At 35.1% G+C, this 24627-nt stretch overlaps 1 protein-coding gene across 1 annotated transcript; it reads right to left on the bottom strand.

Moving 5' to 3' along the window:
* Positions 1 to 2116: 2116 nt before the first annotated feature.
* Positions 2117 to 19931, bottom strand: LOC149064969 (uncharacterized). Its single transcript, XM_089255125.1, has 8 exons — positions 18949 to 19931; positions 11366 to 11998; positions 9941 to 10307; positions 9450 to 9541; positions 7061 to 7253; positions 6652 to 6836; positions 4763 to 4994; positions 2117 to 4166 (listed from the first exon to the last, which is right to left on the bottom strand). Exons 1-8 carry the CDS (start codon positions 19579 to 19581, stop codon positions 3757 to 3759), a joined length of 2745 nt encoding a protein of 914 aa, XP_089111251.1. The 5' UTR covers positions 19582 to 19931; the 3' UTR covers positions 2117 to 3756.
* Between the last annotated feature and the right edge of the window lie 4696 nt (positions 19932 to 24627).

Below are 24627 nucleotides of genomic sequence, written 5' to 3'. Positions count from 1 at the left end.
CTTTTTTTTAAAACCCAGAGGCACTATGACAAAACAGTACTTCGTATCCAGAGCATTGTGTAAATTGCACTGATTTCACAAACACTAGACATAATATTAAATTTTCCAATAAATATGAAAAAAAGTTATTAACAAAAGCAAAATAAATTTCAATTGAAAAAAAACTAATTATAAATTGAGGCAAGAGAATTGAATAAAAGACAACACATACATCAAAACAAAGGAAAACAAAGCAAAATATCCTGACAATAAATAATATTAAATAATAAGTTTTGATGGGTAGGGTAAACCAAATCATGTTTCAGAAAAAAAAGATTTCATGATACGGGTCAACCCACATCTTCTCTTTTTCCCCCAGTGAAACAAGACTGAATTTGAATAACAAGCTTATTCACCAATATGATGACAGAAGAAAAAAAAAAAAAAAAAAAAAAGAGAAGGAACTAACATACAATAATTTATACTCTAACAATCACATCACACTATGCTAATCATTTTTCTTTCATGTAAACATGCCATTTCATTACATCATTTCAATATTTTCATCCACGAAAACTAAACATCTGATAACGACATTATTTATCAAATAACTTATTGACTTTAAACACTGAAAAATAATATCGTTCAGAAACGTTTCACAAAAAACAAAAGCAAATATATTAAATATATATATATATATCTGTTGTGAAGAATATACAAAAAAAAGAATTGAGTCTATACTAAACGAATTGTGAACAAAAAATGACTTCAATGAATATATAAACAAGTACAAAAATCGTCCATAATTTTTAAAAATTACTTTGAAAGCTGCAAACATATATATATGTATATATATATATATTATTTTAAATAAAAATACATTTTTTTTCATTTCTCTATAATTTCACTTCACACACACATACATTTTTATACACTGCAATCATTCATGACAGCCGATTTCGATAATGACTATGCATCTCACTTATATTATTTATCTAACTGAACTAGAAACAGCAATAGAATTTTTTAAAAAACTTTAGATGACAAATAGACAAACATATATGCATATCATGCTTTGAAAAATTAAATTGAATTATAAATAATAAAGTTATTCTGGGACATTAAAAAAAGGGGGAATTTCACTCGACAGGAAATGTTGAGCGAAAGATGAAATAATTTTGTTACAATGAATGTGTTTAAGCGTATCTTGAGCTCTTGTTCCAACCTAACTAAGGCCATGCATACAAGCATCACAATAGATGATCATAAAGGCACTTCCCACATTTAAGTTTTGTTTTGAAAAAAATAAAATAAATGAAGCACTACTAACAATCTATGATAATTGAAATTAATTCAAATCAAGCGGGCATTAATAACTATGTTTTCTTAATCAGATAAGTGTAACAACAATTTAAAATGAATTTCATTCAACAAAAAATATAAAAACAAAAGAAATTTCAAAATAATTAATTCTAACCAAGAATAAGTTCAACTCTTAGAATTGAGATTTTCATAATATTTGAATATTTCTCATAATATTTTAAGCATAATTATCTCCGAATTTGGCATAAATTAAGACTCAGAAATATTTAGAAAATTACTTTGTACTCTAATCGAGATCACTGGTAAATATAAGTATGAAACCTATATATTTTTCTAAATATGCATGTAATTCAATAATACACAACAAATATTCAATCTATGTTGCCTGTCATTAAATTTTTTTGGTAAAGTTTAAATCTTTGTAATGCTGCATAGTTTGAACAAATGGCTGATGCAAAGAAAATTCAACTACCTCTGTAGGGAAATGAACCACCATCTCCTTGCATCAGCCATTTGCTTAAACCTTTGTATGAATAGCAGAAAGTGGCATCTGAATATGTAGCATTACTAAAATGAATAAATTTTCGAAAATTCAACTACACACTTGAAAAGAAAAAAAAAAAAAAAATTGGTGTATAAATACATGTAAAAATTTCAAAATAAATAAGACTGACTAGCACATTGAACAAGGAATGAAAAGGACATTAGTGAACACAGTAGTTTTTTGCTCCCTTTCATTCATAAATCTAGACGGAACTAATGTATCCCTAAATTTTACAAAATTATTTGGTAATTGACATTTTTTCCTTTTTTTCCATGGCAGTAAAAGCTTTCTAACGAAAGTAAGAATTACATTCGATGATAGTATTTAAATAAATTTATTACCTATATATTACAGCTTACCTAAATGTCTACCATTCTGAATGAACATCCGAAAATTACCATATGTAATAAATATATTAGTAGACAAAAATCTTTCAAATATCAAATGAGTTCAATTTATGCCACACTGAATGACGTCTATAAAATTTTTAATTATAACGATTTAAATGACACTAAAAAAGAAAGGTATTAAGATTTTATATATAGACCTTCACATACTACTGAAAAAACCCAAACAATGTAATCCATCAAAATTTAAAAGATTGCTTCCATTTTAAGCAGATTACCTCATATAAAGATATCAATGCATCTACATCTGAAAAATATCTATGAAATTAAGAAAAATCTTCTTCACACTTTTGTTAGGTAGACCATAAGATTATAATACTGAAATTCAGCACTGATCTGAATTTGAAACATTATAGAAAGTGGCAATTGCAAGAATAGCAGTCCAAACAAAAGAAATTTCAAGATAATTAATTCTAATCAAGAATAATAAGTTCAACTCTTAGAATTGAGATTTTCATTGAGCAGGATTCATAAGAGTATGATTGACTTGGACTTGCATTCCAGTGTAAAAACGTCATAATTCACTTGAGCTTAGAGCATTCACAAATGAAATGAAAAACAAGAAATTAAGACTAAATTTACCTGAATGTAAAATAAATAAATATATACATATGTTAAGACTAAATTTACTTTAACTGTAGATTTACAGATAGAGAAAATAATTACATTAAATTGGTGACAGTGACTCTCCCATTTCAGGTACTAGTTACCAATTATCAAACTAGCATGCTTTTTTATATTTTAGCTAGACATCTAGAATTTTTCGTTAGTTCTAACAGTCCCCAAAGATGAGCCTTGATAGAAGATTACACATATGAGTATCAACATAACAAACACAATAGTTTTAACAATAAAAACGTAGATAAATCATTTTATTTGGTTTGATACCATTGCTTTTTATGTTGACCACTCTGGAAAATAAAATTCGTTTGTACTCAGATATCTGACCATATCAGATGCCAGAAACTGGCTGTCATGAGAATGATTGCAATGTACTTATTGCAAGAGCTTAAGTGCGCAAGCACACATTTAACATGCACACAGGACACAGAGAATGTCAAAAAAAATTTTCTTTACAGTTTCGTGCAAGCAGCCTACGACCTACCAATAACATCTCTTACATTATTACTTTTCACTTGATTTCTTTCAGTTACCTATGAAGAGCCTCTTCCATAAGCCTAATACCACCTAGAAAAGACAACGAGTGTTGAACCTCGAATATAAAAATAATGTCTGGAATCAACGGGTGATGCACATAGTGTATGTGTCTTTTTTTCCACTCTTGTTTTCTTCTTAAAAAAGGCTTCACCGGGGCCAAAGAAAACAGCTGATATAAGTCTTAATAAACTGCAACACTTCCAGAAAACAAGATAACGGATAAAATGAGGGATTTGTGACAAACATGTGTGCCAGGCACACTTTAAACTAGTAATATGATCTATTAAAATTGGCTGGACTATTTAACCAACTCGTACTGAAAAAGGGAAATATAAATACAAGAAATCACTTGCTGTTGTTGAGGTGTCTCATGTTATCCACTGCGAGGTGCAACAGCATGATGCCATTGCTATTGCACGCTAAATTAGCAGCTTGAAGGGCCTGCTGAGGTTGCCACATTGGAGACGGCGCATATGAATAATTTTGTCGTGGACTTTGCAACCTGCGAATGCGGCGATAGAAGGCTTCATTTGCTCTCTTGAACTCTCTGTCACGTATAATACTAAAGGGCTTACTTTGTGGAGGTAGAGTTAAATAACGACTGATGCTGGCTCGAATTGTGTGCATAGTGCTGACACTGTACTCTTCACCATCTGGCTTAGTGAGGTTCTCATAAAACTCTTCCAAAAGAGATGCAAGGAGCATTGCTTCAAGGCTTTCGAAATTGCACTGAGTACCCCTTGATTGTAACCATTCTAAGAAGGGGAAAAGGAAAGCTTTAAACATAGAGGAAAATTTCTCATCAAATTAATCCAAGAGAATATAAAAGAAATTGAAAAAAGTCATAGGTGAGATTTATCAGTAACAACTTTTTTTTCAAGCACAGAGCGTATACAATGAAGAGAGGTTGCCAAAAGGCTATAAGAATATTATGATTAAATGGGAGAAACGTTTCAAAGAAAAAGAAAGTGGGTTTAATATCAATCAAGGGCTTGTTTGGTTGATTGAAATTGTATATTCATACCCATCTATCCCACTGGACCAATGTCAGTGTGTAGTTGTACTTTTGCTCATGCGAAAAAATTGTATTACAAAACAAAAGAAATAATAACAACAGCTATTTCGAACTTATCATTCCTTTCTTCAAGTTCTTTTTAAACTCTTCCATAATTTATGAAATTGATTTAAATCAAGCATAAATGTCATGCAAAAAATCATTTCGCATAAAATATAAATGTAACATAAATTTATATATTTAACTCCACTAACTACAAAAAACAAAGGAAAAAGGGGGAAAAAAATATATTGAATTCTCTCGAACACTACTTCATTTTTCTGTTATAAAAATCACCTCGGAATACTTTGACACCCCATAGTGTTTGCAGTTTACTTCTCTGAGCTATTTCATCCCATGTGGTTCGCTTGGTGGTTCTTCCACGATGGGCATACGAAGCAGAAAATATATCTTGGTTCAAAATATCAGGATTTTCTTCTTGTTTTACAATTGGAAGAGATGGTGGAAGATCCACATTGTCAGCTTCTTCTATTTCTTCCTCTTCCTCCTCTTCTTCATCAACAGACATCTGAACATAATACAAAATTTTTAGAAGAAACAAAATCTATTCATAGTGCAGATAAGGCATCCAAGAAAGATTAATATGAACTAACAAAGCTATGGGGATTAAACAAAACTTATTTGTTGTTCCATAAAAACATTTTCAAACATGTTATAAAATAACAATTTTCATCTTTATATGTAATCTAGGACAGTCTTTCCCAGGATGAATGATCCCCTCCCAGTGCACTGGAACAGACCAGGTGGAGGGAGAATGACAGAAGTTTAGTTAGTAGGGGTTGGTGGTCACAAATTATCCAAAAAACACATTTCAAATTTTAAAATTTTCTAATAGTATGAAATTTTCTGCATCTGTGTTCAAGTTTTTGTTCCTCCTGTACTAGAAATATTTTTAAAATATTTTAATGCAAATTGCTGGTAGGCATTATATATACTAATGCTTTCCACTAAAATGCTCTTTTTCAAAACAAAGTTTTCTGTTAGATAAGGAATATTTCTTCAAACACCACTCATTCAAATGTCTTGAAACTTTGTGTCTCTCAATACTGTTTTGTTACATACTTTAACATGAGGATTTTTTATTAAAATTAAAAAAAATTATGGTGCAAAATATAGGTAAATTTTAGTGACGTTATTAAAAAAATTACATTACAGTATATAAAAAAATTACAACTAAAATACTAAATGCCCATGATAAATTGTATAAAAATATCTATAATATTTGAGAAAGAAAAATTGAGCACCTGAAAAATGAATAGAAAACTTTTTAAATGTTCCTTAAAGGAAGGAGATTTTTCCCCGTAGGAAAGCACGGGAAGCCAAAAAAAGTACACCAATCTCCTTAACCCTTAAAGCGGCAATTCAGAGATACTTCATCTAACTTGATCTGCTTTATTTTGGCAATCCCGAAATACTTCAGATTCTTAAAACCCTCTGATTTTGGCATTGACGAACTAGGATACTGTTATAAGTTTTCTTCTCATAATGATTTCCTCTTCCCCCCCCCCCATCTCCCATCCTGCCACTGGGGGTAGTCAGCTTTTGATCAAAGTCTGATAACATAATGGGAGAGAAAGAATATTTTCCACCTTACATGCAAGGTAGTATACGATTAACTGTACAGTAATAGAAAAGCAGAAAACTATCGTTTTCTGTTCTTTTCTGTTTCTTGTTTTTTTATTATTTCGTGTTGGGGGAGCATTTATCAGCTCACACAATTGAAAAATATATATTCTTTGAAATAGGTGGAAATTTCTAGGTGGTTTAGTGATTTCCACTGTGGCAGTTTTTATGCAGATCAGGAAAATTTTGAAAACCGCTTAAAGGGTCAAAGTGGAGGCACACTGAGGGAAAAAAATTCTGAGGAAAAATGTGGTAAGACAAGTTTAAGACACTCTCTGATCTAAAACATTATTCTGAGAAATCTATTGAGTGACCCATACCGATCAACAGAAATTCCCTCTAGTCTTACCATTTTCAATACTTTATTTCAGTATTTTGTTTTGTCAATTCAATAAAACGTTTTCATCAGATCACTTAATGATACAGGTTACATAACTTTTGTGTAATTCAAGTCCTTTGAAAATATTCTCCAACTATGGAAAGTGTAGTTTGTTATACAAAAGTCACAATGCACTTTCAAAAAAATCAAAAAGTATGCATACCCTCAGAGAACTAGTATCAGAAGGATCTTCAAAGCATTCAAAAACTTCCCCATTCAGACCTGAATGATCCTCACTGCCATCTTGTTCACTACTGTTATTAGAAAGGCATTGGTTATTTGTACTTGAAAACGCAGAGTAAAAACCTCTACTTCCAAAATAGTTGTTGGGACAGTAAGGAGCTGGATCTATCAATGTAAAGAATTGAAATATTCTAATTATAAATGAAAAAAAAAGAGACAAGCATTCTATTCAACATAAATGCTGAAAATAACATTGAAGTGAAAGCAACAACGATTTTAAATAAGGTATTTTCCGATACTAAATAAGTTTATTTGGCTGGTTCCTGAAAGCAAACACTATATGAATTTTCTCTTTCTTTACTTTATATGAACATAAACATAAGATGTACCTGTTTGAATGCCTTGACTTCGCAAAATTGGTTTGCACAAAACTGCTAAAGATGACGAGGATGGCTGACACATGGTTCCCTCATCACACATTTCTTTGCTTTCCACAGTGTCAGAAATTGTAGAATTTGTACTAAAGGTTTCATCATTTGTTTCAGGTAACTGAGACTCAACAATGACGGTTTCAGGCTGCACCTAAAATTATATTTGAATTCAAATTAATATACTGATTAATATGAATATAATATATTAAATTAATCAAATTATATTAAATTAATCAAATTATATTAAATTAATCAAATTATATTAAATTAATCAAATTATATTAAATTAATCAAATTATATTAAATTAATCAATATATTATTATAAATAATTATTATTATAAATAATAATTTGATTAATTTAATTAATATATTATTAATTCTTAATATTATATTTTAAATTATTATATTAATTTGAAGGTTTTCTGCAGTCAACTTCAAACTTTTTGAAAACTCTAGATCGTTCTATCAAACAAGAAATAAAATACAGTTACTGCACAAACCTCTAATTTACAAACAAACACGTTTTTATGTCAGTTCCTAGTCCCAAACAATATGCTATTTCTTTAGATGGCTTTCTCATTTACAAACACTTGATTTTATGAATTTTTCAAATCGATTTAAGGTTGTAAAAATGAGCATTGACTGTAGAAATCAGTTTTTAGTGTTATTTGGAAAAATTCTGATTTTTGCCTCTATGGATGAGAAAGTTTTGAAACATTTCAGAATTAAAAAAAAACAACTGCACAGGACTGAGGGTGATAATTTCAGGTATATTATCTAAAAAGGCACCAAGTAGATAAATTTTAATCATTAAAAAAAGCAAAAATATTTTAGTTGTCAGCATACTCTTTAAAAAACGACTGTCAGGGAACCAGAATAGGAATAATATCTGAAAAATTACACATACTTTTCACTATTTTTCTCTACACTCTTCATGTTCTTTTGATTACAAGTTAGAATATTTTGCCTTAGCAGGACTTTTTTGCATACTTGAGGGCTAAATAGCTCAAAAAATACAACTTGAAAAATGAATTTGAAATTCATACTCAACTAAAAATGTGTACACAGAACAGTTAAAATACAGTTCAAGTATACTGAAAAATTCAGCTACTGAAAAACAGATATACAAACAAGCTTGTTTATGCAAACCTCATGAATATGTTAGAAGTAAGGGCTGATCGGTAATAGAAAAAAAGAACAAGTTAGAGAAACTGAAATGCACTACTAATTTTATGCACATAAATATATTCAACATTTTCCTACACTGTTGTTATTTTTTTCATGCGTTTCTGATACCACAGAGCCAGCTTCTTTAAAATCCTTGGCATATAATTTCCCACCCGTTTCTGGGTTGCACACACACGTTCATCATTATTTATTATTACAACTATTATTACTCACACAAAATATATATGCTGGCATAATATGACCTAAATAATCAGTTGAAGTTGTGCATGGTGACTTAAATTTGCCATTCTTGTTTTATAGCCAGATTATCCTTGAAATGCACTTGGTATATGTCAGTATTCAAATACTGCTGTTCCCTTTGGTGCAACAATTCTCAACCTTTATTGACTTGTGATGCCCTTTTTAGTCTATAATTTCTATGATTGAGCTTTATAGGCGCTTTTTTTTTTTATATATCAAATGTACTGGTTTATTCTATTGTCCTGGAGTGTCTGTGTGAAATTCGGAACCCCTGCCTTAGCGTACTCATGTCATTTATCATTTTTATAAGATTTATTACCATTTAAGCTGGTGGTTCTCAAAATGTGCGCCACAGTTCATTTAGATGATGCCAACCTCTGTCAGAGGTGTCGAAAAGAGTTGGTGCATTGATGTGTGTCTTCTCATTACTTTGAAGCAATTCTTTTCTGGAGTTCTGTAATGAGCCAGGGATAAACAATAAGGCCAAGGCAGCTGCTGGTGGAAAACGTTTGAGAACCACTGGCCATTAAAATTGTGTTTTTTAATAAGTCTTTACCAAACTGTTCTGTTTTATAATGACTATTTGGTCTGAGGATTAATGATCTGCTTCCCCCCACCAAAAAAAATAGAGAGAAATTTTTTTTACAGCAAATAGTACCCACATTTGATACATATTCAAATACTGTTTTCTATTACACTAAATCAGCATTTGTAAAGGGTTTATGCATAGTGATGCAAATACAGATTTGTTCATTGAAAATTTGTGGTATTTAGTCAGAAATATGGGGTTTTATGTCTGGGTTCGACTGTAACACCTAATTTCATAACACCATCAGTCAAAAGCGACATATGGAAGAGTAAAAAACCATATATTTCATCATCATAACCAGCTAGTACAATGAAAGGGGGAAAACTTACATCATCAGGAACAATGAGCTGCGGTGATGAACTACGGCACTCTGAAATGGAAGGCTCACAACCATTTTGAGAAACTTCGTTTTCTCGAGAATCTATAAAGTAGAGTAATCGCCAAATGAAATAAAAATCATATAACTGAATAATCGTGGATTGAAACTGGAATTTGATATTTAATGGAACGAGGATATATAAGATTATTCTGTTCGAAATAATCATGAGCATCATTATTTTTAAAAAAAATCATTTGAACTTTAACAATTGCTGCCTTCATAATTTAATTTTTATATTTTATTTGATGCCTAAATTGAATATTCCATAGAATTAAATGTTTATGAAGTTGGAATACAAACTCTTAAGCATATTGAATGAAAACAATGTACCACATCAGTAAAATAAGAATCACGTTATTTGTCCATAATAAATGAAAAAATACAATTTTTGAAGCAAATGCGTGTGAGAGAGAAATAATGTAATGCAGGAAGTCTACATACTTGCATAGTCAGTGTAGACGGATGATGAAAATGGAATTAATAAATTAGCAGGTGAGCATAAAGTAAGTAATTTCTGGAAGCTGTTGGTCGAAGAGTAATCAGTAGACTGCATGGAAGTGACTTTGCTGGCCTCTGTTCCTACTGTAGGAGTTGCAGCTGGTGCTGGTGTCGGATCAGAGGTTTGACGGTTGGCCTGACTGACCTGGGGGACAAATGCTGATGATGGTGGCTTCTGAGACTGCTCAGCTATTGATCGACCAAGGCAGTCGGTGGAACAATACTGCTTAACTCCATCTGTAGCTGTCAGCAATATTCCTCCATCAAGCTTCTTCTTACAGTAAACACAAAGAGGACCATTTGATGAGGCCTAAAATAGATATGAATTATTGAAATAATGGGGAGAAAAATATAAATACATATTTTCATACAATATAGAACAGATTTTATGGTTTAAAGCAGTGCTTCTCAAACATTAGTGACCCACAGCCCTTGCCGTAGTTCATCTGCGGCTTCCCAGAATAGTCCAGTAGATATTCTGCATCTATAAAAGATCAAACTTCAAAGCACTGAGTTCCAAAGCAGAATGTTTTACACTGTTCTGAAACGAGCCCTCAGCTGACAAAATTTTTTTGCTGTAAAAATTATACTAATGATTTCTACGCTGAAAAGTTCTTTTCCCTAAATTCTTACTGAAACTATGAGATAGACAACTTTTTCTCAGCCAATATATAAAAGAAACATAGTTTATGGATATTATGTTTAAGTGAACTCGGAAAGAACAGTTATCTGGTCTATGCCAAGACACGAACAACCCTCTTGTGAACCGGGCAAGAATGCTACCATCTACATCAATTGAGACACAACCATGTCTCATTTATAGATGGTAGTATGCTGATCCGGTGTTTAAGAGGGCCTGGCAGAGACCAGATGACTGTTCTTTCCGAGTTAACCTCGACCCCCCTAAAGCAGAATGTTTTGCATTGTTCTGCAACGAACCCTCGGCTGACTGGAAATGTTCTGCTGTAAAAATCCCCATAATAGTGTTTTCTTGCACTTTTTCTTGAAATACTTCCAGATTGTTCTGCAGTAGCGCTAATTGTTCTGCGACGTACGCCGCTGATTTTGGCCCATTCTGCTTTGGGGTTCAATTATATTAGCAAATTTATTACAGTTTAAGATCAGATGACTATCAAGGATCTGTAAAATGGAGGAATAAAAAATAATGTTTCATCTAGAATTGAATTAGTATAATTCATATGATAGCAGTATGCCATGTGTTTCTCAATCACCATATACAGTGGCTTTAATTTGTAAAATATTCTTCAATAGAAACACTGCCACACTAGATAGGGAAAAATAATTTGATCAAGCTGCCATTGCACCATATATAGATAAAAATCAGAAAATTGAAAGATACACACTCACCTCTCCGTTCTGCAAAGGAGTTGGTGTTTTTTCTGGAGTCGAATTTTCTTTCACTAACTTAAACGCATTAGAAAAAATATTTGATGCCAAGGCATTTGAAGTAACGGAGTTGGTCAATATGGAGCCCCCGTCAGATGCAACCGGTCTCTGAGGTAGGCAGTTTAAGCCAACAGGGGCGTTCAGTTGCTTGATGATCTGTGAATTCTGAGAAAACGAAGATTTACTTTCACTCTTCTTCTCCTCTGCGTGTTTCTTACGCTCTGGGTGTCTCGCATTAGATGCGGATGCTGCTGTGCCGTCTGATGGCTTGCGTGACTCTGGGATCCCCGTGCAAGGAATGCAACCTTTACCATCAGCTGGTGAATATGTTGTGGCTCGGATACGGACATTTGTGTACACCCGACTCAGCCTCGCACACTTTGATATGGTAGACATCATGGTGGCCAACATGTTTTTACCAACTGGCGAGTTCACATACCAGCAAGTGTCCTGCTCGTATGCGTGTTCTTTAGGTCTTTGGAACAAAGCTTTACATGCTGGGTTCAACCGTGTCAAGTAGAACTTCAGCGTCTTTACAGGGCACAGGGGATCACCTGGAATTTCCATTATTATGCCTGCTTCTTCTTCGTCAACCTTTGGAAACAAAGTACAATTCAGAACACAGGTAACAGATTATCAGACATTCACAATGAAATTTTTATATATAAAATTCAAAACAGAATAGGAACAAAAACAGCTTCTTCCCATTGATCATTCAAAATTTTTTCCCACTATTGGCATTTTCTGCGCACAGGGGATCAATAATTTATTAGATCAGGATCTATAATTTATTGTCAATTCTGAACAGCAGATTGACATTTTGGCTTTTTTTAATACTCACTGAGAGGTTGGTCCGCTAACCTCTCGATGTGGGACTCCACACGGTAGTAGTCATTTTCTGTGTGATCATGTTGCTGCTGTTTCTGTCGTACCACTGCATCAGGAAAGTTCCTGACAAGGACAAATCGGGTATTGAACTCCTGGCACATCAAAACATTCTTGAGTACTTTAGGCGAGTATCTTATTGACCTGGGCTACCGAGCCTATTTTCTTCTTGTTCATTTCCTTGTCTTTCTGAATACAACTGCAATACTTAGTCTAAGAACTTATACATAACAAAAAATAGAAAACTTTTTTATTTAAGGAAGAAAAAAATCACTTTCCTGATTCTGTTTTTGCATTCAGCAGTGTTGTTACCGATGCACTATAGTATGTCAAATACTGAAGTTTGTGTAAGGGATTCATGAAAATTTTGTTCACAAATCCTGTTATTTTTTTAGCAAGTGTTTTCATCCTGCTGGCTATAACAACAATGTGGACTGCTGTGTGGGAAATTACGGTAAGTTACTTTTATGGTTACCTCCATTCAAAGCCAGCTTACCTAGGCATACATTCACTTTGTTTCAACAAGATTGCACATGCAGGTTTCTAAGAAAATAGTGCGGGATTGGTTCACCCATTGAAATAGTCCAAAATTTTCTGAGATTTTAGTGGGGGAGGGTGGAAAAAATAGATGAATCTAAAAACTCCAGCTAAAATATCTACAAGGAAACAGTTATTTTCCGGATATTATGCTGAGGTGAGCTCGGAAAGAAAAGTCATCACGTCTCCGCCGGGACTCGAACCCAGGCCCTCTTGCATACCGGGCAAGCATGCTACCATCTACACCACTGGAGACACATGAATCTGCCTTCCCAATTTCACGCACTGTGTCGTGAGGCGCTGAAGTAGAGGCATTAGTAGCCTCTCTTAACTTCAGGAAATGGCCCCCGGGTGGGACGGTTTAGAGAGATATAGATGGCTTTTTTCTCAGCCAGAGATATCAAGGAAACAGTTATTTTCCGGATATTATGCTGAGGTGAGCTCGGAAAGAAAAGTCATCACGTCTCCGCCGGGACTCGAACCCAGGCCCTCTTGCATACCGGGCAAGCATGCTACCATCTACACCACTGGAGACACATGAATCTGCCTTCCCAATTTCACGCACTGTGTCGTGAGGCGCTGAAGTAGAGGCATTAGTAGGCATTATCTCTCTAAAATATCTACAGTTTTGTCAATTAGCCACGGTGAGCTCATATAGTTCCAAGCTTATGGTTACTGGTCATGATAGTTTTGCATGAAAATCCAGGTTTGACACAAGTGACAATGCCATGACACTTACGTCATCCCATCCTAAACAAAAAATTCTCCAATTTGATGCCTTTTGAGCAAAGCTGAACACTTTTGGTGTTTCATTTTTGTAAAACAGAAATATTTCCCCTGATAGTCGCATAAAAAAATATGAATATAGCTAAAAAAGAATCACGAAAATATGAAAATTTAACTCCTGTCTCCTTCTGAGAAAGGAGGGGGGAGTTGCCATTAAGAATGTTTACCTCAACTTACATCACCAGACTTCATGGGCGGAGATATGGGGGGGGGACATTGCCCCCCCCCCAACGTCAAAAAGGGAGTGGGCAGATCTAATGTATATGTTATGTAGGAATTATCATCATCATCGTGCCCCCCCCCCCAACAATAATGACCTTGCCTCCCCAGACTTCCGAGTCTATCTCCGCCTATGCCAGACTTGGAACAAATTACTGACATAAGTTGGGATATCAATTTGATTCATGATGATACAAGGGGAAAAAAAAATTCTCTTAAAGAGGAAAGAATACAGAAAACCTGCATTCTTTCCTTTTGAAGAGCTCCTTTCACATGGAAAGAATGCACGTTTCATCAATAAACTAGGTTGCTGGACCTAGATAAATTGGAACAGAGTGACATCACCACTATAATACAGGGCTTGACAAATTCCAGGTGCCAGGTCGCCATAGTGACTAGAAAATTGGCACTGGCACCTAAAATGTTCTGTATGTGATTGCTAAATTGGAGTCTAAGGATGAACCAAATTTTCTTAATTTCATCACAGTACATCTTTTAACATGAGAAGAAGTTGTTCAGTCCACTGAGGAGTGAATAAAACCATTTTAGACCAATTTTCTTGGACAAAAACCATGATTGAAGTGGTTGACGTCAAATCAAAACCTTTGATTTGTCAAGCCCTGCTATAATATCAGTTTTTAAAAGGCCTTGAAAGTATAATTAACAAATTAGGCTTACACAGGGTGATCACATGACCCATATTTTACAGGATATTCCCATTTTCTCTCAATTTTGTCAACCCTGATTTTTGTATACAAATTTCCCGTTTTTGTCAATGAAACAAACTTTAATTACTTACATTTACCGAAGTCATTGATGAAGATACTTTTCATAACTTTTGAAATGCATCAGACTAGTGACTATAAACAGCACTTTGACAAATAGTAATAAAATTTATATTCTTTGCTTTTTTTTTTCAAGAGAAAATAAAAATAAAAATACAAAGGCTACAAAGGCAAATTGCATAATGAGGTGGCTGAAAAAAATTATGCCGATAAAAAATATGGATACCGAATATAACCAAAATACAGCAACCCAATATAAAAGCATGTCATCAAAAAATAATAATACTAATTAATAATATACACTGCATATAAAAAAGATTAAGGTTGTCTTATGTAAGTATGGATAGCTTCTCGATTTATCCCACTATGTCTATCATATTTCTTTTTAAATGTATTAATTGTGTTAAAATTCACAACCCCCGGAGGTAAGCTATTACATTTATTCACAACCATATTAGAGAAAAACTCCTGGCAACAGCAAAACCTTGAGTTGTCCTTTACTAAATGAAACGATGTCCTCTTATCAAGGTGATTGACAGTATTAATAACTCATGGTTCATCCTATCCATCCCATTGAAAACTATAAACGCTTTGATCATATCCTGGATTTGATCATCCTGAAATCGGTGATGAATAATCTTAACCTTTTTTTGTGACTTGAAGCTATCTTCCTTGTTGGTAGACAAACTGACATGAAATCAGAAATTTTTTTGTTCTGTAGCGGAACACTTCAATTTCGTGCTCAGAAAATTTTAGCCATCAATACAATATTCAAGTCGCATTGGTGACCTGGCCCCTAGGATATGTCAAGCCCTGATTAAAATATTATTGGTCTTGCATACTCTTTATGATCAATATGTTTTTTTTCCCCCCTGAACTACATTGTAAATCACTGAGATTTGCAGAAGCCCTTATTTCCTGCCCATCAGCAATTTTTTCCATACATTGGCAGTTTTCCAACAATTTGCAACGGCCAATATTTAAAAAATCCAGATTTCATATATCCCCCCCCCCCAATAAAATATGGTCAGTATTTTTTTCTTCCATTATTAAGGTTGCCTTGCTTATAAAGTCACCTGCCTTCTGTTCTCTGGGGTGACATTATACAGAGGTCTGACTGCATTATACAATGAAACCCCATTACAACGATACTCAATTCAACGATAAATCCCTCTGCAATAATATTTCTCCTCAGTCCACAAAGTATCATTGTTGTGATTTCACTGCAGATGATAATAGCTCATCTCCCAAAGGATAGTTAGATCGGGACTTAACAAGTCAGGAAAACAAAATTAAGGCACCGGCCAGAGAGCAAAGCATGGTTTATCGCCCAAGAAAAACTTGCTTTTCTTGGTATTAATAAAAGGTATTAAAGGTATTAAATAATACCTTTTTGACTTATCGGGACTTAATATACTCTTCCTATGTTAAAAGAAAAATTGTCATGAAATCAGAAAATTTTGTGCTCAATTTTGTGTTCATTGTACATAAAATATTTTAGACACCAATACTGATTTTCTAGTCACCATGACCACCTGGGTTTTACCAAGCCCAGAGTTATATTTTTATTACTTCCCCTCATTTCCTTTTTCTTTAGAATGGCCATATGTCCTTTATTTCCTGGCAGGACCATGAATGACTGGAGGGGAGGGAGTAGGTGGGTCTAGTACCAACTTCAGCCGACTACGACTGTGGTGATGGTGGGGCTCGCACCCAGATCCCCATAATGCAAGTCCATCACTCTATGACCACTCGACCCCCACAGCAACTCATGACATCACTGAAGGTGATCCTTTCATCTATAGCCATTGGATACACTACAAAAAAAGGTAAAGATGACGCATGCAAATAGGCCTGCTTTATCCAATGGCTATAGGTGAGATGATCTTCTTCAGTGACAGCACGAGCTTCGCACAGAGGCCTCCTTATAGATGGTGTTGGTCTAGTGCCCGCGGACAATGAAACAGCAAATTTCACCATTTAACCTCTCCTTCAACATTTTAAGCTGTCAAAATGCATGCTTGCCCCAGCTGACCAAGCATCTAAATGAAGCACTGTTTCCTAGGGCTTTCCATATTTTCACGTACTTTCGGAGGTCCCAGCTTCTGTCAGAATGTCCTTTTTTCTTCACATATTCTCAATAAAGCCAACTTGAATTTTGGTTCTTTATTGATATCAGGGATAAATTACCTTCTTAACTCATAAATACTATGATAATTACAACTAGATACGAATATTAATCTCAGATATTTGTCATGTGAAACGTTTTATTTTGTAGAACTCATTTTAATCCACTGCAATTAACAATAGTGCTTCATTGGCGATTTTCCAGTAATATTAACAATATTTTTACAGCTTTGCTCACTTTTGGCATCATTTATTTAGCGATAATTTCCCATTATCACAAACATATATAATGTTACGTACCGTAGTTTCCTGTATTTCAAATCAATAACCCATATATTTTTTCAAGGAAATATGGCCGGCTTACTCTTTCTCAACTTGCACGTAGTCAAATTCACATGCATTGAAGTATTTAACTTATTTTTGGAAAAAATTGAGGTCTCTAAAATAATTTGGAGGAGGAGCTCACACCCATCGGGACCATTACAAGTTTATACTTATGGCTATTTTTATGATGTCAGAACTAGAGGGGGAGAGCAACTACCCTGGGTGAAAAATATTAAGAAAGAACAAAAGTAGTTACAAAATCATTATATTTGTAATGTCTAACTTATACAGGAACCATAAAATCATGTACCCTGTACAGTATGTCAATATGTAGACATTTTTAAAACAAACAAAATACAGTGAAAACTCATTACAGAAATGCTCGATATAACGATAAATCCCTCTACAGTGATATTTTTTCAAATCTTGTTTGGAATCTCTCTAGCCTAATTTTAAACTCCCCTTGATGCAACGATATCTTGTACTGTGTTGAACCCCAGTATAACAATATTTTTTTAAAACAGATTTTTAAACCTCAACTATATTTTTCAATATTTTACTCGCAATATCCTTCTATATATTTTTTAACTCTTTATTAACTCTTTTTAACTTTTTATTTTAGTTCTTCCGAGGATGTCCAACAATATCGGTATTTAGCACCACGATATCACCTAAAGAGTAGATGAAGTTTTCAGTATCCACTACTTTTTATATGATACAGCAAAGTGTATTGCAATGAACCTATTACAAGGCAATACATCCAACCAAATTTTATCAACTAATCATTTAAAATTTTTTGCGGGAAATACAGTACTCAAAAGTGTATTTTTTGGTGGTAGGTACTAACCCCACCAATTCAGAAAAGATGCCAACAAAAACATAAATTTGATGGCACGTGATTATAATGTTCACTCTATGTATAATGATAATCCCTCAATATCCTCAACAATATTTTTTCTAGATTCACAGAATATCGTTATATCAATATTTCCCTGTATTAATGTAGATAGTTCTTACAAAAAAAAAAACTTATTTCACTGTTCATTGATAAATTGCACAAATTGATTACATTGGGCAAAATAAATTATTCATTTTAACGCAGAAAATTATTATTGTTACTTAACTAGGTCAGATATTATGGAGGCCGGATAGTAGAGTTTACTGAATGTTACATTCAGTTTTCTTTGTTGGAATATATCATTTACGATCTCATTTTCTTTCAGATCATACATTATTTAAAAGAAAGGTCCAGTTTTTCATTCATAACTGGCTATCCCGTCTAAAATGTTATATATTTAATCTTGATCCCTTATTTAGCTTAAGAATGTTGTTTTCAGTCATTTTAACAGCCACAGTATTATCCCATTTGGCGATTTGTTTCCTCTGGCAAGAAAGTATGACTCGGTATCGCTCTTGGTGACTTCTCATCAAGCTTTAGAACGTGTTTCTCAAAAAAGAAAAACGTCACCAAAAAGAGATACTATTAGCCATTCCCATTTACGCATGCATTCGGTCCACTTTAATAAATTGCTATAAGATTTTTTAATGATGTTTTTAAGCTAACAAATTGATTTCGGGCACAGACACAAACATGTTTATACAAGTAAATATAATAAAATTTGAATTGACACTAATTTTATACAAGTCAAATTCATCAAAAAAAATAAAATACACAAGTAAATTCACCACAGATCACCTTGAACATGATACATGAGTGGATGAAGCATATGTAATTAGTTATTCATAAAATATTTATGGTAATTAGTCACAGTTTCACTGAATTAAAAATATTTTACACGTACAGTAATAACACTAAAATTGAATTTTAATTTTTTTTTTCGAATATTAATTAGCTCGAGAGAGAGAGAAAAAAATTGGTACCTGATAGATGTATTGGCGTCCATCAGCAGCTTTGGCTATTCGGAAAGAATTCTTGCTGAGCATCCTTTGGCTGTCGCGTCCCCTGCGGCCGACCCTGAGCATGAGATCGTACCACACTTTCTGTAGGAGGCCCCTGGGCGTGCTGATGGCATGTTCGAAGTAATGCCTCAGCTTGCGGCGATCGTCCATGTCGACCATCAACAACTCCTTCTGACATGTCGTCCCTCGGCTCTCTCTCTCGAGATCTTTGAGAACGGCCCGGAACGTCTCGTTGGCTTCGTGGAAAGCGTTATCCTTGACTATGTCGATCTTCCTGTGCACCATGGGAGACCTATAATAGCGGCTTATGGCGTACCTAATTGCGATCAGCGAATTAACACTAAACCTTTGGCCATCTTTGGTACGAGCCTGTCCATAGAAGCCCTTCAACATGCGGGCAATCTCCCTGGCCGGCAAGTTATTGATGGAATCGACGCTGTGCTGGGTACAGTACTCGCGGAAAAGTCTAACTCCGTACCTCGTAGCTTGCCTCGTTTTTGCATTGTCCGGTTGTTGCTGCTGCTGCTGTTGTTGTGCGCTGGAATTATTCACAACATTATCCATGTGCATAAAGCCCGATGCCCCGGCCTCCATCTTGAAAAACTAAAAATTATAGTACACATACGCATGCGCAATATAATTTAATTTTTAATTCCCCACTAATCTCATAGCCGCATAATGAGGTTCCCATTTTTATATTGCGTTTTTACCCGACAACAACGCTTATCGATTTCTTTACCTCGATCGTGTACGTTTCGGATCGGGCCCATCTCGAACGGGCTCCCTTTCGCGTATTCGTTTACTATTGGCCGCCGCTGCTGCGATAATTTGCGGCCCTTAATTTTCTCGATCCGATATCACTCTTCATTGCATGTGTATGGTGGTATAACATTAAAATGAAATGCGGTTTCGCATCGACGACGACCGCCGCTCCGCTCCGCTCGCAAATAAAAGATTAGCATGACTGACTGACTGCTTGCCGTGTATTGCCATATATGGTGAACTCATCATCGAACATCATATCGAGATATCGGAAATCGTTTCGGAATTGATTAAAAATTTAATTTACACATGAATATTAAATATTTTTTAAATATAAAATTAAACTGAACATTTTAGAAGATCACTGAATCTTGACACAAAAAAGAGCTCCATATGGAGGTCAATGATGGATTGACATACTAATCCCGAAAAATAGCAATATTTAAAGGGTAAATTTTACTTCCGTTTTGTTCGAGTCACTGACCTACATCAAGAAAACCCTTGTCCTACAAAGCCTCGGAAATTTTGCAGGGGTAACGAAAAAGAGCAGAGGTGACAACAGCTGGCCCTACGAAGTGATTTTGTGCAGGGGGCCCCCTACCACGTAAAAATATATAAAGTGGAACTTCGGTTAACGAGCTTAATTCGTTCCGCCAACGCGCTCGCTATTCGAATCAAATTTCCCCATCGGAAATAATGGAAACCCGGATAATTCGTTCCACAATATAATAGTCACTCACATAAAAATGACCAATAAAAACGACATTCAATCAACAATACAACACAATAATAATAAAATATATATAATATAAATAACGCCATAAAGAAACATACAATACGATAATGTTTACAAACATTATTGACTATTAACTTACTCTAAACGACGAGAGAGAGAGAGAGAGGGGGACTATCGCGTTTAAACCCGTATTTACAGACTCCTTGTTGTTTGCAAACTTATACTTTTTTTTGCATGCCTTTCAAAAAGAGCCTTATCCAATGAAACTTGCTTTTGCCTCCTTTTTAGTATTTCTAGGAAATGGGGAATTGCAGTGTTTGTTGGACAGATCCATTGCTCGCACACTGCTACAGCTTTATTTGGGTGGTTCTTTTCCACAAAGTTTTGCACAGGTTCCCACATTCTACATATCGCTCGAGAATGAAATTAGGTTAGATCTAACCTCATTTTATGTGTGAGGCATATCCTTACTTCTCTTTCTCAGATGAAATGCCATCCATCGTCACTTCATCTACCGTCAACTCCTAGACATGCTTCACCTAGTTCTTGAATGTCATCCTCATGCACCTGCAGTCCATGGTCTTCCCCCAATCACACAATCTCTTCGACAAATTAGTGGCTCCTGTTCACGAGCTAAAGCCCTTCACAAAGTCACGTTCAATATTTCAAATCAGCTCAGTTTTCTCCAAGCAGAATATAAAAAAAAAACTTCAAGCGCACGTACGCATGGCTACAATGCTACATCTAGTTTCGTATCGTAAATATTCGCACGCGCACGTGTGTTAATTTTTCGAGTGAGGCAGTCTTACCGGAGACTTTAGGGGAGAATATTATCCGAATTCCATAACACGTATGTGGACGGAAGCAAAAAATCATCAGCTCATTTGTGATAACGTGTGGAAATATATTAACAGAGCACAAATTTTTTGCTCGTAATGCGAACTGTACGTTAACCGAAGTTCCACTGTATTATGCATTTCATTGGTCGTTTTAAAAGTAAGGTAAAATCCTGCGAGAGATAGCAGCACTATCATTTTTTAAATCATTATACAATTGCAAGTACAGTTTGCGAACTTAATTCGTTCCTGGACTTCATTCGTAAACCGAAATAATTTTTCCCATAGGAATCAACGCAAAATGAATTACAGCCATCCCCAGTTTTATAAACTGCTCGGTTTGCGAACAATTCAATTTACGAACGAAAAATGATTCGGTGTACGAAAGCGCAAAACAATCTAAATCTCGAAGCAAGCATATTTCAGAAGTCTAAAATTACATCCCCCCGACAAAATTCGGTTAAAGAATTTCATCAGAGAATGCGGTCCATGGATCAGTTGATCTTTTCAAATTTTATGAAGCTCTCTTTGAAGAATGTTTTTAAATGATGTTTTGCAACAGCATAATATATTCTAACATTGATCATATATAATAGTAACTTCTGGAAACATTATGTATACATATTTACAAAGTTTGGCAGCAAGTGCGCCTTACAGACCCCATTAGCACACAGATATAGAACGACGCAGAAATTTCAATACAATGCGATGTCGTTACCGATATCGTTCGACGTAGAAATGGCATACATTTGGTGACGTAATTAGACAAAAAAATTTGGATTATTTCAAAAGAGACTAATTATCATTTAAGATATTCTTTTTTGAAACGAAATGCGGTAAAAATGAGAGTAAAAACTATTTTAGAGAAAAAAGGATATTTTGGCATTTATTGAGTGAATACATTTTTATTATATCGTTCGACACTTAAAAATCTCCGATCTCTTTCCAAGGTTCGGTATTCATTCGACGTTCCGATGTTGGACCGGTATTTGCACGATATTCTAACGATATCGTTGTGCCACTGGGGGAACCGTTGGAGTATATTTTGAGGGGCAGAGCAGGGCCGTTTTAAGAGCATCATGGGACTCCTGGCCAAATGATTTCATTGGTGCCCTACCTGGCAAATTCTCAAAAAATTCAACTACTTATTTTTATGGCCCCTCTTCTCTCGTAGTCCCCGGGTCATGCCCAGGTGGGCCCATGCGTTAAGACGGCACTGGGCAGAGATAGTGCTGCGAGCGGAGATTCTGAGGGTTTTGACACGTACTGATTGAAGATTCATATTCATGAAAACAGACTTTTCCCCGGCAACGTTTGCATTTCATCTCTTTCGAATTATAGTAATTTTTCAGTTTTGGTTCTCTGTGCATTGGTTACATACAGGTGCCGTTGTAATAATTTCACACTAGAAGTTTGCGGAGTCCCAGGAATGGATTAATTCATTTTACATTGATTCCTATGAGAAAAATTATTTCGGTTTGCGACCAATTACAAACGGAAGTCACGAACGAATGAAGTTCGTAAACCGAGGGTTGACTGATCTGTTCTTGGGAGATTTATAATGTGAACTTTCACAACAGAGCTCCTCTGCATAACCATAACCGTTTGGTGTTATGTTATCATAGAAGTTTGATGATAACACGGTTATCAAACCACACTGAAAAAATTGCCATAATTCGAAAGAGATGAAATGCAAAAGGAATGAAAACGATGCGAGGGCAAAGTCTGGTTTCGTGAATATTAATCATCTATATAATCTCAGTGTCAAAGCCCTCAAAACCTTCGCTAACAACACTATCTGGCCACAAAATATACTCCAAGCCAAATTGAAGGTTTTGCAAGACACTTGAAGCCATGCTTTGCAAATGACAATTATGCAATTGTAGGATGATAAAAAATGTTTCCAAAACTTACTGACAGTCAGATACGTTAGATATTATTTCAAAACATCTTTGAATAAGTTCTTTTCTCCAGAGCTTCGTAAAGTTTGAAACTATCTGTTGATTCATGGGCTGGATAAGATGGTACCGTATTTGTATAGGAGCAGCGGGAATTTTACTCTGATGAAATATAATTCTTCACCCAAATTCTGCCGAAATTTTTTTTTACCTCAGACTTCTGAAATATGTTACCTTCAGGATTTAAGCCGTTGTGCATATTCGTAAACTAAGATTAGTTCGTAAACCGAATCATTTTTTGTTTTTCGTAAATCTGATTGTTCGCAAACCGAGGTCGCAAAACCTGTCACAACAAAGTTGGGCACAAAGAGCTTCGAGGTTTATTGTTTGGCGTAGTTATAAGTTCAGATTGCAGCAGTTTCTTTGGAAATGGATGATTATCAGCACATTTTGCATCGAATAAAAAGTATTATATAAATCTAACAGAGTTGCAAACTGCCCAGATCAAAGTTGCATTGGAATAAGTTCATGAAAAGGCTATGTAACATCATTATAAAGACCACTTATTTTTGGATCAACGACATAGGTGCCGGAACCTAGGTGCTGAGGCCATTTGTGTGTGAGAGTCCCCCCCGCCCCCCCCCCCCCCAATAATTTCTGATAAAAACATGCAATGCACCTTCCTCCTCCTGCGTCCCGTATGTAAGAAACCACCAGCAACTTTCAGCCACTCCAATGTTTTCTTCATGTCGGCGCCTGTGATCAACGAATTTAAACGAGTCGCTCATCCACCGAAAAACAGTGCCATCTTAACGCAAGGATCGCAGGTCTCACAAAAATAAGATTTGGGTGAAATTTTGTAGAATTTACCAGGTAGGTCCTCAGAAAACCACTTAACCCGGGGGCCCACCATGCTCTTAAGACGGCCCCGTCGAAGAACGTGATGGGCATCATGTTCGGGCGTGGCTTCCCCAAGGGTGGGGCTGATGGGGTATGGGATGATTCTCATCATTTATTTTTTTTACGCTATAAATTCACTGCACGTGAAAAGTCTGTTCCGGGGGCCCTGCTCCAGGATGTGGGGGGTCATAGGTTCAGGCCACCACCCTGGAAATCATAAAATGATCATCATTGATTAATTAGGCCACCCCATTGGCCCGCTTGTTAAGTGTGGTAGAACGGCGAACGTGCCGGAACCGCCGAAAACCGTTTTATTCAGGTCGGGTGTTCTGAGATTATAGTTAGTTGGTACTTTTGTATTCACCGAAGACTTCGAATCGTGTACAGAAGAGAATATCGTTTGACAGGTAATTATTCTTGAGCATTTATATATTATCTTGAACATATTGTGAAATGATATTAATTGGACGAGTCTTATACTAGCTATTAATAATTATGCCAAAAATAA

Source organism: Pholcus phalangioides, unplaced genomic scaffold (assembly GCF_987345545.1).
Source record: "Pholcus phalangioides strain wild (caught in Gottingen) unplaced genomic scaffold, Ppha-v1.0 ptg000042l_1, whole genome shotgun sequence".
NCBI classification, from domain to species: domain Eukaryota; kingdom Metazoa; phylum Arthropoda; class Arachnida; order Araneae; family Pholcidae; genus Pholcus; species Pholcus phalangioides.
The sequence above is the reverse complement of the archived record's forward strand: the minus strand, read 5'-3'. Positions and strand labels throughout refer to the sequence as shown.